General features: G+C 44.2%; 1 protein-coding gene across 1 annotated transcript; it reads left to right on the top strand.

Annotated features, from left to right (window-relative positions):
* The first annotated feature begins 10,049 nt into the window (after positions 1–10,049).
* LOC128414089 (vertebrate ancient opsin-like) lies at positions 10,050–16,588 on the top strand. Its single transcript, XM_053388805.1, has 5 exons — positions 10,050–10,424; positions 13,530–13,740; positions 13,821–13,938; positions 14,733–14,972; positions 15,818–16,588. Exons 1-5 carry the CDS (start codon positions 10,058–10,060, stop codon positions 16,046–16,048), a joined length of 1,167 nt encoding a protein of 388 aa, XP_053244780.1. The 5' UTR covers positions 10,050–10,057; the 3' UTR covers positions 16,049–16,588.
* Positions 16,589–16,600: the final 12 nt, after the last annotated feature.

Here is a 16,600-nt window from a genome sequence, read left to right as displayed (position 1 = left end):
ACTGGAAATTGCGAGGGTGGTGGCAAAAGAGCATGGCTTGCTAAGCTTGGTAGATCAAAAACTCCCATAGGTCAAATTGGGACAAATCTGTTTGCGTTCCAAATCGCTCTCCCTCTTCTAATGAGAGAAGGCTACATGCCATGCTCACTCCCCCCGACCACCCACAATTTAAGATATATGTCAGTGTTCTTTTTGTAAGCCAAATGAAGACATAGTTTGTCCTCATTCTAATTAGACGGATGTGCTTTGCTGCAAGTCATTAGTGCTCTAAATAGGTTCCTTTCTTACTGATAAACTATAGTGGGGGTTTCGGGAACAAATTGCCAATAAATAGAGAGCTGGCTTATAGGATCTATTGATTCTCACTCACTGAGCTGCAGAGAGGTGCTTTGTCTGACTTCCTGAATGTGCAGGCAAGGTGAAAATCTAATTAATGAGCCTCCTCCTGAAAAGAAGGTGGCAGGCCAAAGTTTCTCCAGATGTTGTGGATTACAATGTACACAATCTCTGATCATTGATGCTAATGGGAGCTGGAGGATCTAGGGCAGGGTTCCCCAAACTTGGGTATCCAGCTGCTTACTGACTACAGTTCCCATCATCCCTGACCACTGGTCCTGCTAGCTAGGGATGATGGGAGTTGTGGTCCAAAAACAGCTGGAGACCCAAGTTTGAGAAACCCTGATCTGGGGGGTCTCAATAGTCTTGCCAAGGCTGCCTTATTAATACAGGCAATGCAATGGTTGTCATGACCACAGCTGGTCCATCTTGACACACAACTGGCTCCACACATTATGCAGGATGCACTCTGGACCCAGTGATTTTTCAGCTGACCTGGAGCACTGACGTTTGTTCAATATTTCTGTGGACAGCAGCTGTAAACTGTATGACTTGGGTGACAATTTTGAACTTGCTTTGAGAGGACAATATAGCCAAATGAGAAGTGCTTTTCAGATTAGTTTGGTTTTCCCCTACTTTTTAACTCTGGTCCTCCCAAACTTGAAAAAAATACACGTATGTAGTTGAAAAGTTGGTTCATGAAAGGAGTTGATAATCTATATCGTGGTGGGGAATCTGTGGCCCTTCAGATGTTGTTGGACTGCAACTCCAATTAGCTCCATCTAATATGGTCAAAAATAATGTAGCTCAGCAACCTTTGGAGAGATGCAGATAGCACCCTCCCTGGCTTAGGTGAACATTAACTGCAGGATTTGCTCAGGACAGAACTTAATTGCTCCACAAGAGGGCTCCATGGTACAATAACGTTTCCATATAACAATAACGTTGTTCATATAACAACTCACTTCTCAAGAGCAGCATCCAGTGCAGTGGAAAGACCAATTTCCACTCATTCCTGCTATAGCATGTAGCACCTTTGCTCCTAAAATGACCTGAGCAAGGTGAGTCAGACTGCTTTCAGAAGGGATGCTAAAAACTAGGGACGGGAAAGAAATTTTATTCAGTTTGCATTTAAAGGCGATTCGCAGTTTCCAAAACAATACACAAACTGAAACGCAACCATCCTTTGAAAGTCACAAGTCTCCAAATTTTGCAATGTCCCCTAGAATAATCACATGGCAATCAGAAACACACATCTGTAAAAGGCGACCCTGTTTCATAAGAGAAGGAAGTGCAAATATAGCCAGAGTATAGATCATTTAAATGACCATAGTGCCCTCAATATCTGTCCTATTAGGAGACAGAGCAGAGTCTGTAATAACGTTGAGCAGTGCATGTTCTTGCCTGATGAACCTTCAAGCGAGAAATGATCGCTACACATCTGTGGAGAGAGCAGGAAAAGCTTCTGATGCTGTAAAGACTTCATCTGCATTACACTGCCAAACAGTAGGAAGCGGATGCTTTATTATATACCTAGGGGAAGTGTTCAACATTGTGCTTTTATGATTGTTCCATCAGAGCAAGGCATTTCAGCTTGCCAGATAAAACAATATCACATCTCCTGTGTGCTGGGGGTTTCCTCAGCCCCCAGGACCATTTTAGGGGCCCCCGGGGGGATATGGGGAGGGATGGGGGGAAACCTCATTGCACTAGCAGTACTCATTGCCCTGGTTCCTGCTGGTGCAAGTGTTTAGTTGAATCCAGCCCTAGATTCTTAGGTCCAAGATTATGGCCATGGGCATTTGTGGAAAAGCACAGATCAATAGGAGTTACTGCAGTGTGGATATGATGATGGTGAGATGACTAACATTTAAAAACATATACATAATACATTATACCATGGGGGAATCACATAAAACATTCATATTCATACAACGTATAAAAAACAATGTTAGGGAGCTTTCGCAGCACACTAATAATAAAACAAACTGAGCTCAGTCTATCAAAGGCATGGAGAGAAAGGGTGAGTTTTTACCTGGTGCCAAAAGGATGTCAGCAAAAGGGCCAGGCTGACCTTGCTGGGTCTTCTTCAAAAATGATAATCTGATCAGATCAGGGAAGTGGAAAGCATCCTTTTCACATGATTAACTTGGCAACTATAATCCTATAATTAGGATTTGGAGATGTTACTAAGCACATGACTTTTTAAAAGACTTGTTATAGATGGACATCATACCGCAATCAAGAAAAGATTGTATTTTTTTTTAAGAATGTATGATTATCTTTACATATAATAAAAGGGCAAGGTTGTCATCACACTGCAGTTTGCTTGGCTGCCAACAGGTAGAGCTATGAGTTACAACATGACAATAGACTTCTAAAAGCTGCTGGGCCATCGCAGCATTGTTGGAGGATGAGGAGAAGGAAGAGGTGGAGGGAGACAGAGATGGAGGCAGGCAGGCGGGTGAGTGGCCTAGAGGTGACCCATAGAGGAAATGTCAGGACAGGCCAGCTGCCCACCAGCTGTCTTACTCTGCTGTTGTCTGCCCTCATCACTCTCCACTGCTGAGGCTGAAATGGCAGTAGGAGCTGGAGGAAGGAGTAGAAGGAGGTCTAAGGGAAGAGTAGGTAGGTTTGGCAAGGTCTAAGGGTCTATTGGGGGGGCTTAGGCATAACTGGCAAGCAAAGCAAGCAGGGGTGCAGCCCTTAGAAACCCTTTCTTGCCTGGGATTAAGCTACAATCTTACACAGGGCAGGAAAGGGCTTGCAAAGTGTTCCTTTCTCCATGCTTGGGCAGGGAGTTGGGGCACTCAAGCAAAGAAGGTTGTGCAAGTTCAGCAGCAGACGGCAACATGGACAACAGCACAGGCCATGCCGTGAAGGCCTCCAGGACTGCATGAAGCCCACTGTTGCCCAGCCTGATTTTATCTTGAGAAGCAGTTGGCTACCTATTTGGTTCCCATGGCAGCACATTGTCCAGCTGTTAACATGCCCAAGGCTCTCCCCAGGTGTGGATCAGGCAACTTTGCACAGATACAAAACCACCTAACAATGCTTGGTTTAGCATGGCCTGAACTCCACAAACTCTGCACAGAAAAAAACATACATTGCAAAGTTGATTATAAATGAAATGAACTCAGCATAAATAACTAGGTTTGCATTTTTTTTAAAAAAAGAAACATATTAAAAGTTAAAGCTGTTCTTGGTTCACAAAGTCTTGTGTCTGATAAAGTGGTATTAACTGTGTGTGTGGGTTTAGATAAGGAAAAAAATAACTTTTTAAAGGACAAAATAAACAAGTTATTTCTCCGGCAGACAAACTGAGGAATCCACAAGCCTTATAGACCAAATGAGCCATCAAAGCTTATCAGTGAAGGCTCCCAAATACATGAAAACAACTTCTGAGAGCCAGAGGCCTGCATTTATCAGAATGCCCATCAGAAAATGAGGAGGCAATTAACAAATGGGGACAAGGTTAGCTTTATGACACAGAGCCAAAAGTATTTGATACACTGTAAATTTGTCATCTTCCAGAAGTAATTCAATTACACCTAGTGGCATAAGACAGCCTAGTTGCTACATCACAAAATGCAGTTGTATTGCTTTGCTCGCTGAAAACATCAGTGTGCAACCAAATTGCTTTGCAGAGCAGGGGTGCTTGCTAACTAATTTGTTGTTGCTGTTAGAATTAAAGTCACAGTAGTTGGTTTTTGGGGTGGGGTGGGGGCTGAATGCTATGTCATCTCTACAGTTGGGCTTTTCCCCTCACTCCACATTAATTTTCTATTCTGGTGGCTCCATACTATCAGTATTTTGTGGGAGGGATTCAAGTGCATATCAGGAAATTTAGGTGTATCGGATTAATAGTGGATGAAAGTGCTCTGTTGACCTAGAGCAAAAAAAATATCAATTTTTAAATAAACAAATAAACAATGGGCCTTTGTGGTTAGGAAAGTGATAGAGAAATCCACTGAAAATCATAGAGTGAGCCATCACAGTAGTACCTCGGGTTACATACGCTTCAGGTTACAGACTCCGCTAACCCAGAAATATTACCTTGGGTTAAGAACTTTGCTTCAGGATGAGAACAGAAATCGTGCTTCGGCGGCACGGTGGCAGCAGGAGGCCCCATTAGCTAAAGTGGTGCTTCAGGTTAAGAACAGTTTCAGGTTAAGAACGGACCTCCAGAACGAATTAAGTACTTAACCTGAGGTACCACTGTAGTAAGAAGACATATGAACAACCTGAAAACAGATCATGACCCATACACTAACTAAACCATAGCTCAGTGTTCTGGGCACAAGCCTGGTCTCTTCCCTCTCCAGTGTGGATGTAAGAAGAAGATTGGAAGCATTTTCTTCTGCATATAATTAAATGCAGTTTGTACTTATGGTACAGGCATGGTAGTTAGTTCTAACTATGGCTTATCCTAGGAGTCAGCAAACTTTTTCAGCAGGGGGCCGGTCCACTATCCCTCAGACCTTGTGGGGGGCCGGACTATATTTTGGAAAAATATATATGAACGAATTCCTATGCCCCACAAATAACCCAGAGATGCATTTTAAATAAAAGCACACATTCTACTCGTGTAAAAATACAGATTCCTGGACCATCTGTGGGCTGGATTTAGAAGGCGATTGGGCCTGATCCGGCCCCCAGGCCTTAGTTTGCCTACTCATGGTTTATCTGAATAAGCCAACATCATAAGCCGCAGTTTGAAGTTGGCTTGTTTGGAGAAGCCATATGTAAAACTAACTGCAGTTTGTCTTAGTTTCATGTTCAGCTTATTTCATGTACAGCGGTTCTATTTTTTCCTGACAAAGGCTGTACCTTTAATGGCTACAGGACAGGCAGACATCCATGGATATTCCTAGCCATGTTAAAAAAAAGTTCTGCTCTTGAATTCCTGCCTTTTATATAGCTATAAAATGTACAGCGCGCTTCTCAGCAAAAAGTAACTGTAAAACAGATGCCTTAAATTCACGGCTTGTCTAGCCTTTAGAACATATTCCCTCCCAATTTTTCCATCAATAAATTAGACACCTTGTCTGCAAATTCAATGACATTTTGCTGGCTTCTTCTCTCTTGTAGACTTTGCCTCTTGCATGTAGTGTAGCCTTTTCAGGCTGCATCAGGGATGTGTTTCTTCCTCCTAAAGGCAGATCTTCTTCTTCTATCTGATAATGAGTAGATCCTATTCAGAAGCTGCACCTAGGGAACAGAGAAAAGATGGCAAAAAGAAAATTGTATGAGAATGTGACAGCAAAAGGAGATTGGTTATTAGGCCTAGGTGTGCCTGTGTGTGTGGGAAACCAATCAACTTTGCCCACTTTTTAGGGTTTTGCTGGGACCTGAGGTCAGTTGTCAGCCAAAAAGGCCAGAACCAAGCAGTTCAGATTCATAATTAAGTTGAACAAATTAGGTTATCATGAGACCTTGCCAATAGCATTGCTGTATCATGTGAAAGCTTCACATTTGCCCAATAACTTGCACAACTGGAATGCAGCCTATTTGTGCTCCCAACACACCAGCATCCCTACTGCTTCAAACTAGATCCCCATCAGAGAGAGTTAGTTTGTACCCAGGGTGCTTCAGGTAACTTGCATATCTCACTCTCTGTCTCAAAGAGCAAGTCTGAATCTTTGTACACAAAGACACACACACACAGCCCTGCTCCATCCCCTTTCCAGGAATGAGTTTGGTCCCATTCAAAACACCCAAGACAGATCTGCAGATATCAAAATGCCATCTCCCAGCTTAACTCCTCCCAAAGAAATATCAAACACTGGCTAGTCAGAATCCCGGCAAACAGATCTTAAACTAGGTTTCAAATGTGAAAAAGCTGGAAAACTGGACGCTTCCCTCCTTCTCTCTTAATATAACAGACAGACAGACAGACATAGTCCTTATGTAAATTTCTCTCTCCAGATTAGGCAGAAAATTGGTGAAAGCTGGATTTCCACATGAGAGACACTGTAACAAAGATTAGCTGTTTTCCTCTTCTTGATCTAATTTCCTGACCTGATTTCTAACTTTACTGCTCTTTCATTTTTCATTTCTTTCCCCTATGTAATGAAACACCGTTTCTCACACTCCTATCATCCTTTCCCATCTCATAATGTCAGCTTATGAAACTGCGAAAGCACTTTTGTTGATAGTTTAGAGGTAGTCCAATATAAAAAGGAGTCACCCAAGTTTTAAACTATTTTTAATGTTGTATTTAAATTTTGTGGCACACCCAGGGACCTTATGGTAAAGGGCAGGTGGTAATAATAATAATAATAATAATAATAATAATAATAATAATAATAGATTGTTTCACACATTCATCTTTATCACATCAGGACTGTGAATGGGCTGCTGCAGATCTGTCATCACAGACTGAATCACTTCTTCCCTTCAGTGTTTCTTAGTGGGATCAGTTAACACATTTAGCAACCAGTTGGCAGAAGCTGATTCACACATCCTTTTTCTTAACTCAGAAGAGGCCCAGGTAGGCCCCCTTGGGCTTTCCTGGCAGTGGCAGGTGGCTGACTCCAGGAGCCACCATTTTAACTTCCCACAATGCCCTGACATAACATCACACCAGGGCATTGTGGAACATTTAAACTGTGCCCCCCAAAGCCACCACTAAGGCTGCTATTTTAATTTCTCACAGTGAATTAGAGCAAAGCTATATCAGGACCATTGTCAGAAGTTTAAAAGGCAACCTAAAGCACAACTCAGTAGGGGGTGCCTAGGATGTAGGCATATATTCTCATATGGCCAACTAGATGCCTATTCTATGAGTGTTAAGAGTCTTTGGGTGAGATACTTTGTTTGAAGCTTTTTGAAAGTCCAAGAAAACTGTGTCAAGCTGGATCACCTGTACTTCTCAGATAACACTGATAGGACTTACCTTTGCAGAACCATGCTGCTTCTGTTTTGGCAAGGCTTGCAGTTGTCAATGTTCTCCTGCTTTGATATTGCTACTTTCCTACAGCTATAACATGGGAGCTCATTTGTCTGTTGGGGTGGGGACAGGCTGAGCTGAACCACAAAACTGACTATCACCTGTTGGCTGAAGAAATCATAAAATGAAGGGTAGCAGAGCTGCAGTGGCATTGCTGTCAAAGGTCTACTCACCCAACCTTCCTGCATTGTTTGAACAACAACAAAAACCAATGAGGAAACTCACTGACAATGTGAGCAAATGCTTTCCTCAGGTTTCACCTCCACCCATGTCCTAGAGTCTTAGGTTCTCTGCACAGTGAAGGCTTTCATAATGTAACACTGATTGGCACATGAGGTTTTTCATGATCTGTGGCCACACTTCATAGCCACTTCTGTGAATGAATTTGCACCCCATCTCATTAGAGGCCATCACCTTGTGAGACCAATAGACTCTCATCTATTCAATTTTAGCTCCATGGAGTAAATCCAAGAATAACAGCAACTCATATCTTGCTGATTTAATATCCTGTTTCCTCTAGCACCTCTCTCCAGGGACTAGTAAATTCAGTTCATGTTTTCAAACTGCCACATACAATTCTGACACTGGATATCATTTAGCACAGTTCTCTCCAGTTGCTTTTTGTTCTGCAGCTGTGTTAGGTAAAATGATGATATTCACACTTAAGTCTGCTGCCCTTTAGCCATAAGCTCAGGCTCAATGGATTTGTTGACTACAGACAGATCCCCACACCATACATTTAAGGCACATCTAATGCACATTTAAAGCACATGACTTCCCCAACAGAACCCCGGAAGTGTAATTTCCCCCTCAGAGAGCTATAATTCTGAACATAGAATCATGGAATTGTAGAGTTGGAAGGGACCAGGAGGGTCATCTAGTCCAACCCCCTGCAATGCAGGAATATTTTCCCCAATGTGGGGCTCGGACCCATGGCCCTGAGATTAAGACCTTAACATGTTACTGTTCCCAGGGTTTTTTGGGGGAAACTATGTGCTTTAAATTTGTGTGTTGGAACTGCTCTAAATTTAAAAAATATTTGCAGAGAAACACTGTTGATTGCAGAAAAGGTTAATCTTTCAAAGAACCTGCAGACCAAACCCTGAAAAGTGTTCTCTTTATGACATGAAGATCACAACCAGGCAACAAGGTATAAACTGTTTGGGCCAAAATGAACATGCAGGATCTGAACTATTCTGGAATTTGCTGGGCTTTATAAATTGTGACCAGGCATGTTGTTTCAGAGGTGGATTCTTCTGCTACCTGTCCAAAGAGCAATACTGTACCTCACTTTCAGAAACTGTGTTCGGTGAGGTTGTTTAAAAGAGCTAGGACAACTGCGCTTGAATAAAATTTATCTATCCATTGACTAATTAAAAGTGGCCAAGAGGGTGCCTGGCATATGGCTGCAGGGAGGCTAGTTTAAAGTCTAGACAGAGAAGGTCCCAGCTGAAGATGGATTGGGATACAAAAGGCCTCTGGTGCAAAATAATTTAGATGGTGGGTGGTCCTCAGTGCTGTCTCTCTGCCTCTTCTGGACTATGCTCTTTCTAGTCAAGCTCCACTACAAGCAGGTAACTTTACCATCTACATTGCTTGCAATCCAATTATTTCAAATGCAGCAGTTACTCATCTCTAAAAGGAGTCTGGTTACACCTCTGTGCAGGACAGTGCTCTGAGTTTTCAGTTCCCATCAGTTCTGACTATAGGGATCACCAGCCTTTTGGAGCTGATTTGCTAACCAGAGAAGCTTGCAGACACTACATACAATGCAGCAGTCGTATGGCTTTTGATATCAGGCAGGCACCTTCACCCTACTGAGATTCAAGCAATGCAGGGGGTGGACCAGATGACCCTAAGTTCCCTTCCAACCCTACAATGCTTTGATGCTATGAGTCTATAAAAAAGGGGTGGGGGTGTTATGATCATGGAAAGGTGCGAGGAGCATATTTGTTCCCTCTAGAAATCAGAAATCATTTTATTAAAACAAATTGTTTGAATGCACTACTGGAAGAAAAGGCAACAGACATTACAAAAAGTAATGTCACCGCCACCTCTATGCAATGATATAATTTAAAAATCAAATTTTGCCAGTAATTGCCACAATTTAGTTGTAGGCATTCAGTGTCGCTGCATTAATGGTGCCAAAGAGGTTTGTTGTGCCTCATTATCTACCTGCCCAGGTATCAATCCAATTGCCTTTGTGATGCTGTCTGGTCATCCTCTTTTCCAGCAGATCTGGCAGAAAGAAACCTCCACTCTGTTCCAATTACAGCTGTGAGAGAACACGAGGAAGGCGTTTTTCCCCCTTCCTGGCTAATGAAGAGAAGGCTCCTTCTCTCTAATTCTCAAGAGCAGGCAAGGCATGCCTGCCTGAGCCTCCTCATCTCTCCCCTGCTAGAGCAGCTGCAGCCAGGGCCATCCCTGCACTGCTGTTGGCTGCCTCACTGAAGAATCACAAGAAGGAAGCCCTTTGCTCCTTTAATCTTGCTGGCAGGGAGACGGTGGCAGCTGCAAAGAGAAAAAAAGGAGGAGACCAGATGGCTTGCCAGAGACTACTTTGCTTGGGCATGATCCCACCACAAGCACCAAACTCCTTTCCATTCAGAACTTTAGTTTGCAAGACTGCAAGAGTGTTGTTCCTTTGTTTTTAAAGAAACCAAACCTTCTACTATAAAGAAGAAATTTCATTTTAGGAAGATGACTGTGATTGATTAGTTGTGCTGATATTCCCTGGCACGCTTTGTTCTTCTATGTTGAAAGACAAAAATGGATGGTCTGATGGGAGAACCTGAAAATGGATCCTTGCTGCTAGATCCCCCAGCAAGTTCCTCACCTTTGGATCCGTTCTTGCAACCCCTGGACTTCATCGAACCCTGGAACTTCCACCTCCTCTCTGCTCTGATGTTCTTGGTGACTTCCCTGTCCCTCTTCGAGAATTTTACCGTCATCCTGGTGACTCTGAAATTCAAGCAGTTGAGGCAACCTCTAAACTATGTCATCGTGAACCTCTCCGTGGCCGATTTCCTGGTCTCCTTGATTGGGGGCACAATCAGCTTTTTGACTAATCTGAAGGGTTATTTTTTCATGGGCCACTGGGCATGTGTGCTGGAAGGATTTGCGGTCACCTTCTTTGGTAAGTGAAAAGGTTACTGATCTTCCAGCCCTCGATGTAAGTTACACTTGCAGATGCACTTAAATAACAGTGCAATCCTATGCATGCTTATTCCAAAGTCAATCCCATTGAGTCTTATTTCCCCAAGGAAGTATGCATAGGTCTGCACTGTTACAGCCTGCAGGCAAAAGGGACCGGCTCAGAGGCATGCTGTACCTTGGGACGATTGCTGAGTTCTTTTGCGCTTGCTGTTACTGAGCTTTTCATTCTGAAGATAACACAGCAAGGTTTGCTAGCAGCTATCCATTTATGAGATTTAGCAAAAGCGCCTTTGTGATTGCTAATAGGGATTTATCTCTTTGCACATATTGGAAGAAATCCTGTGTGCTACAGAACCCAAACTCCAGGGTGAGGGGGGAGGTATGAGACATGCTTTCTGGGGGACCTTTTATAATTTGAAGTGATAATGTTGAAGCGTGTCTCCCTGAAAAATAACGGTATTGTAACTCAGGGCTATTAACCAATTAAAGTGCTCTTCGTTGATTAAGTGTGGTGCTTCATCTGGTTAATTGGTCAATTACTCTGCATCTCAGGTCACCCAAAGAGGGCTCCTTCTGCTAGCCAATGAATCCTCACAATCTTCATATTCTCTGAACACACTTGCACCTAGCTTGTCAAATAGCATTCCTAGGTGAAATCTAGCAGTTAATTGGTTCTATCTTTGTGCCGTCCACATGGCTACTTCAGGGCAATTATGCTGGATTACAAACATAGCAAGCTACCTGTTTAGTGAGTCAGACCACCGGTCCAGTACTGCCTATGTTCCCATTGGGATTAAACTTGGGACTGTCCCATTTTACATAGATACATGTATTTCCAGTTTCTTCTCACGGTAATGCCATGAAGTTGAGGACTAGCAACTTAAGGCCACCGAGGGAACTTCAGAGTTGTATGGGGGCCTTGAACCCAGGATTCCCTAGTCCAAATCTAATATAAAAAGGTAAAGGTACCCCTGCCCGTACGGGCCAGTCTTGACAGACTCTGGGGTTGTGCGCCCATCTCACTCAAGAGGCCGGGGGCCAGCGCTGTCCGGAGACACTTCCGGGTCACGTGGCCAGCGTGACAAAGCTGCATCTGGCGAGCCAGCGCAGCACACGGAAACGCCATTTACCTTCCCGCCAGTAAGCGGTCCCTATTTATCTACTTGCACTCGGGGGTGCTTTCGAACTGCTAGGTTGGCAGGCGCTGGGACCGAGCAGCGGGAGTGCACCCCGCCACAGGGATTCAAACCGCCGACCTTTCGATCGGCAAGCCCTAGGCGCTGAGGCTTTTACCCACAGCGCCACCCGCGTCCCTCAAAAATCTAAAAAAAATCTAATATACTACCCACTTTACAACAGCACACTGTGTCTCGGTGATGGTTGTTCCACATGGACCTGTGCTGCAAATTGCCTTTGCAAAGGGTCGTCTGACGAGCTATTTCTGTCTGCAGGTCAAGAGCAAGAATGCTTTCCTAGGACAATCATCACATCCTTTTTGAAGCACCCTCAGGGGAATGGCAATGGGAGGTCTCCCCCTCCCCCCCCAAATCTTCTAGCAATAGCAACACTCACTGCTGGCAAAGAGTGAACTCTTCCACAGTGCAGTGGTCCTAACAGAAAGCAAGGAGGTAAACAGTCAATGTGAATATAGCATCTATATTCTATAATGCACATTTTAAGAGCCAGTAGAAGGGGTTGAGAGAAGTTTGGCTTGCAACAGGCTGGGCTAGCCAATGCCATAGGCTATAATTCCTGCAGGATGTGTGACTTACAGGGAGAAGATACTGGACTGGGGTAAAGTTATTCTTCAAACACTTCTCTGTTTTGCTCAGCAGGAACATCTGCCTTCCTCTACTGTCACTGGAGCATTTCAGTGGCATATTACTGTACCTCCCAAACCACAATCTACCCCCTCTCCTACCATTCCTAAAATGATTCCTTGTAAACGCTGAGCAGCTTGCACATGCTGAAAGGAAGCTCTGCTAACTGGGTGCATGAGCGACATGTGGTTGGCAGTGCTTCTCGCAACATAAGGTTAATCAGTGCACAACACACAGAGTTTCTGTATCTAACAGTTATTGGCTGATTGCATTTATATCCCACTTTTCCCCCAAGGAGCGTGAGGTGGCGTACATGGATCTCCTCTCCTCATTTAATCCCCACAATGTCCCTGTGAGGTAGGTTCATCTGGGAGGCAGGGACTGGCCTGAGGTCACACAGTGAGCTTCATGGCCAAGTGGGGAGCTGAACCCTGGTCTCTCAGGTCCTAGCCCGACACTCTAACCACATCACTGCAATGACTCCTTTTGTACATGTGCCCAGTGTAGGTTTCCCATTGGATGTTACAGACCAGTGCAAGCAGCCCAGCCCACTTCTGCTTTCCCTGTAACATCCAACAACCTCTCCCCTCACATATGTCATCATCATGCAACTGAACTTAAGTTCCTTCATGTCCCCTTTATTTCAGCAGCATCATAAAACACAGACAACTCCCCCCTTTAGAATTAATGGCATTTTAAATGGGCTGAACTGTGCCAAATTGCTTCTAATCCTGGAAAGTTCCATGAATGCAGAATTCTAAGCATCCCATTTCTCTGAGCGCTCTGCCTCCAATTCAGATCAGATGCATTGCCTTTGTTTTTATAGGCCCAGAAGAAGTCATTCTAAACAATATTTGGCCGCTCCCTGAACTGAAGAAAGCAGGCAGGTGGGGAGTAGCTGATGGCAGACTGAGGTGGTGGGAGCAGTGCCTCATTTGTCCTAAGGGAACAACCTGCAGATGGTCCCTTGTCTCTCTAGAAAGGAGAGAGAAAACCCCTCGAGAACTGCTTCCTGGTCTGGCTTGGTACAAGGCAGCTTCACATGTCCATTTGATTGGGGATTTGAGCTCAGATCTCCCTGGTCAAAGTCCAGCACTCCACCCAGTGGGAAATCTGTAGCTTTCTAAATGTTGTTGGACTCCCAACTCTCACCAGCATGGCCAGTGGTCAAGGATGCTGGGGCTTGGAGAGCCACAGGTTCCCCATCCTTGCAATATGTTACACCAACTTCTTCTTCCCCCTAATTTAGCTCATTCTCGTTGCAGGAATAGTCGCCCTCTGGTCCCTTGCTCTGCTTGCATTTGAGCGCTACGTTGTGATTTGCCGTCCCCTGGGAAACATGCGCCTCAGGGGGAAGCATGCAGCTCTGGGAGTAGCCTTTGTGTGGGTTTTCTCCTTCATCTGGACCATCCCTCCTACAATGGGCTGGAGCAGCTACACTACCAGCAAGATTGGAACGACGTGTGAACCCAACTGGTAAGGCAACTCGGGGGTGCGGCATTTGTTTGATCAGCCCTAATCCGGCAGAACCTAAAATCCTTGTGTGGTTTATATAGGTATTCTGGAGACTACAACAACCGTACTTTCATCATTACATTCTTCACCACCTGCTTTATCCTGCCCTTATTGGTGATTTTGATATCCTATGGAAAACTGATGCGGAAACTTAGAAAGGTAGGTGAGAACATTTGCAAGAGATACGAATCCCTCTGAAGGAGTGCTTTGGCACCGGTGGGCTTTTGTGTCAAAGGATTAGATTTTGTATGGATCAGATTTCCAAACTTTGGGATCTTAATTAGTCATGTATATTGTGCACATCTTAGGCTGCGATTTGATTAGTGCAGATTCCTAGGCCAGCAGCAGGTTGAATATGTCAAGATGCTCAGCTGAGCAGCAGAAATCTGAACGACGTCACCTGTGCGGCTGACCCACTTTGTGCTGTTCAGGGGGATGTTTATGAGTAGTGCAGATCTGGTGATGGCAATTCCATCGTGCCAAGAGTGGTGGTACTGCAATATCTCATGTCATGCCACTCCCTTTTGCAAACAGTGCACTTCCTTTCAGCTTGGTTCATCTTAACAACAGTGTCTACACAGTTGCAAGTGCAGATGTGTTAGGAGAGTCACACATGTTCAGAGTCCTGAAAACTGCGGGGGAATTAAATATATGAATCTCTATGACCCACATGTATGGGGTGAATAACAAAAGAATTGGCTGGGTGCCTGCCCAGGCTCAAAACACAGAGTTTACCACTCTCTCCAGCAGCAAGGAGAGCACAGGCAGAATACTCTTGGGCTTCAAACACGTGCTCTAAACTTGGAGTTTGCTTAGATCTGTCCTCCCTGAAAACAAATAAACTAGGTCTAAAAAATCCTACTGGTATCCCTGCTTACAGATGTCATCTAGGTAGAAAGCCCTTACTTTGCTCATGCTTTTGACAAGATCTCCCCCCGCTCTCTCTTTTCAAGGTTTCAGATACTCAAGGCAGACTGGGCTCTACAAGGAAGCCTGAAAGACAGGTGACCAGAATGGTTGTCATCATGATCCTTGCGTTTTTAATTTGCTGGTCTCCTTACGCAGCCTTTTCAATCTTGGTCACCACCTATCCTTCCATCAAACTGGACCCTCGCCTCTCTGCCATTCCAGCTTTCTTTTCGAAAACGGCCACGGTGTATAATCCAGTTATCTATGCCTTTATGAACAGTCAGGTACTGCACACCTCCTCTTTGGGTATTTAAACCAAATTGTTTTCGAGTCCATGGGGAACATTTCTGGTTTGTTTTTTCCATTCCTGTTTTAACAAATTGTTTCTGTCCACTTACGTGTTAAATTATTGCTTCACTCCCATGATTTATAACATCTTTTATTCAGCTTGTTATATGTGCTATCGATTCTGGCTTGCATTCCAGAATATATTTACTTCAGAGTAACTCTATTAAAATCAGTTGCAGGGTTTTAGAAAGCATGGGATGAGGACTGTCCACAATATTGGCCACCATTCCCCCTTCTGGGAGAATCCTCTGATTTAGGAGATGATGGGGCTTGGCCCATTATGTTGTTTTAGTGCATGGGTAAGCAAACTAAGGCCCGGGGGCTGGATCCAGCTTAACTGCCTTCTAAATCCAGCCCACGGATGGTCTAGGAATCAGTGTGCTTTTACATGAGTAGAATGTGTCCTTTTATTTAAAATGCATCTCTGGGTTATTTGTGGGACCTGCCTGGTGTTTTTACATGAGTAGAATGTGTGCTTTTATTTAAAATGCATCTCTGGGTTATTTGTGGGGGCATAGGAATTCGTTCATCCCCCCCCCAATATAGTCCAGCCCCCTACAAGGTCTGAGGGACAGTGGACTGGCCCCCTGCTGAAAAAGTTTGCTGACGCCTGTTTTAGTGGTTCATTTTAGGCATGTGTACCCTTCACTTTGAACATCCAACATAGAAACAAAGAACTGTAGAATTGGAAGGTCCATCTAGCCCAGCCCCCTGCAATGGCTTTCCAGGACACCTCACATAATTTCAGCACAACAATAATTATTTGTGATTTCATTCCTAGTTCCGGAAGTGTCTCATCCAACTGTTTCGATGCAGTGGCCAAGATATTGCCGACTCCAATGTGAACCCGATTTCAGAAAGGGCAGTGCTCACACACAGCAAAAATGGTGGAGAGATGTCCACAGCGGCACCGCCTCTTACTGTCTTCAGCAGGAGAAGTGAAGATGAGCAAAGCAGCTGCCATTCTTTCGCCCAGCTGACCATTGCAGAAAATCAAGTTTGTCCAATGTGAATGCAGCTCTTCAAGATGATGAGCCAGGACTAACAACTGGGGATGGGGAACTTGTGGCTCTGTAGATTATGTTGGATTATAATTCCCCCTCCCCAATCCTTGACCACTGGCCACACTGACTGAGGCTGATGGGAGATGAAATCCAACAACATCTGGAGGGCCACTGGTTCCCTGTCCCCACTGCAAACCATTCCATTGTTAGCATTCATTTGCACAAAATGACAGCCAACAAGAATGTCAAAGCCAATTGCTTAGCATGCTCTATTAGCTGGTAGCGTTATGAATCCATTTAGGCTACAATAATATGCACACTTACCTAGGACTAACTTGTAAGTAGGTAAACATAAGACTGTGCTGTTAGTGCTTTTTCCTCAAACGATTCTAATGCGCATGCTTTAGCATTAACGTAACATTTGGAATATACCATCCGTGTTATGGACCTTAAGAAAATAACAAAGAATTGTTCATGGAGACAGTTTACTACTCCAGAGTCTTAACGTCACTCTTCATATTTTCTGTATTTCTTGTTCCACTGAAATTGTTGGATTGGCA

Source organism: Podarcis raffonei, chromosome 5, assembly GCF_027172205.1.
Source record: "Podarcis raffonei isolate rPodRaf1 chromosome 5, rPodRaf1.pri, whole genome shotgun sequence".
Lineage (NCBI taxonomy): Eukaryota > Metazoa > Chordata > Lepidosauria > Squamata > Lacertidae > Podarcis > Podarcis raffonei.
This window is presented reverse-complemented; position numbering and strand designations above follow the sequence as displayed.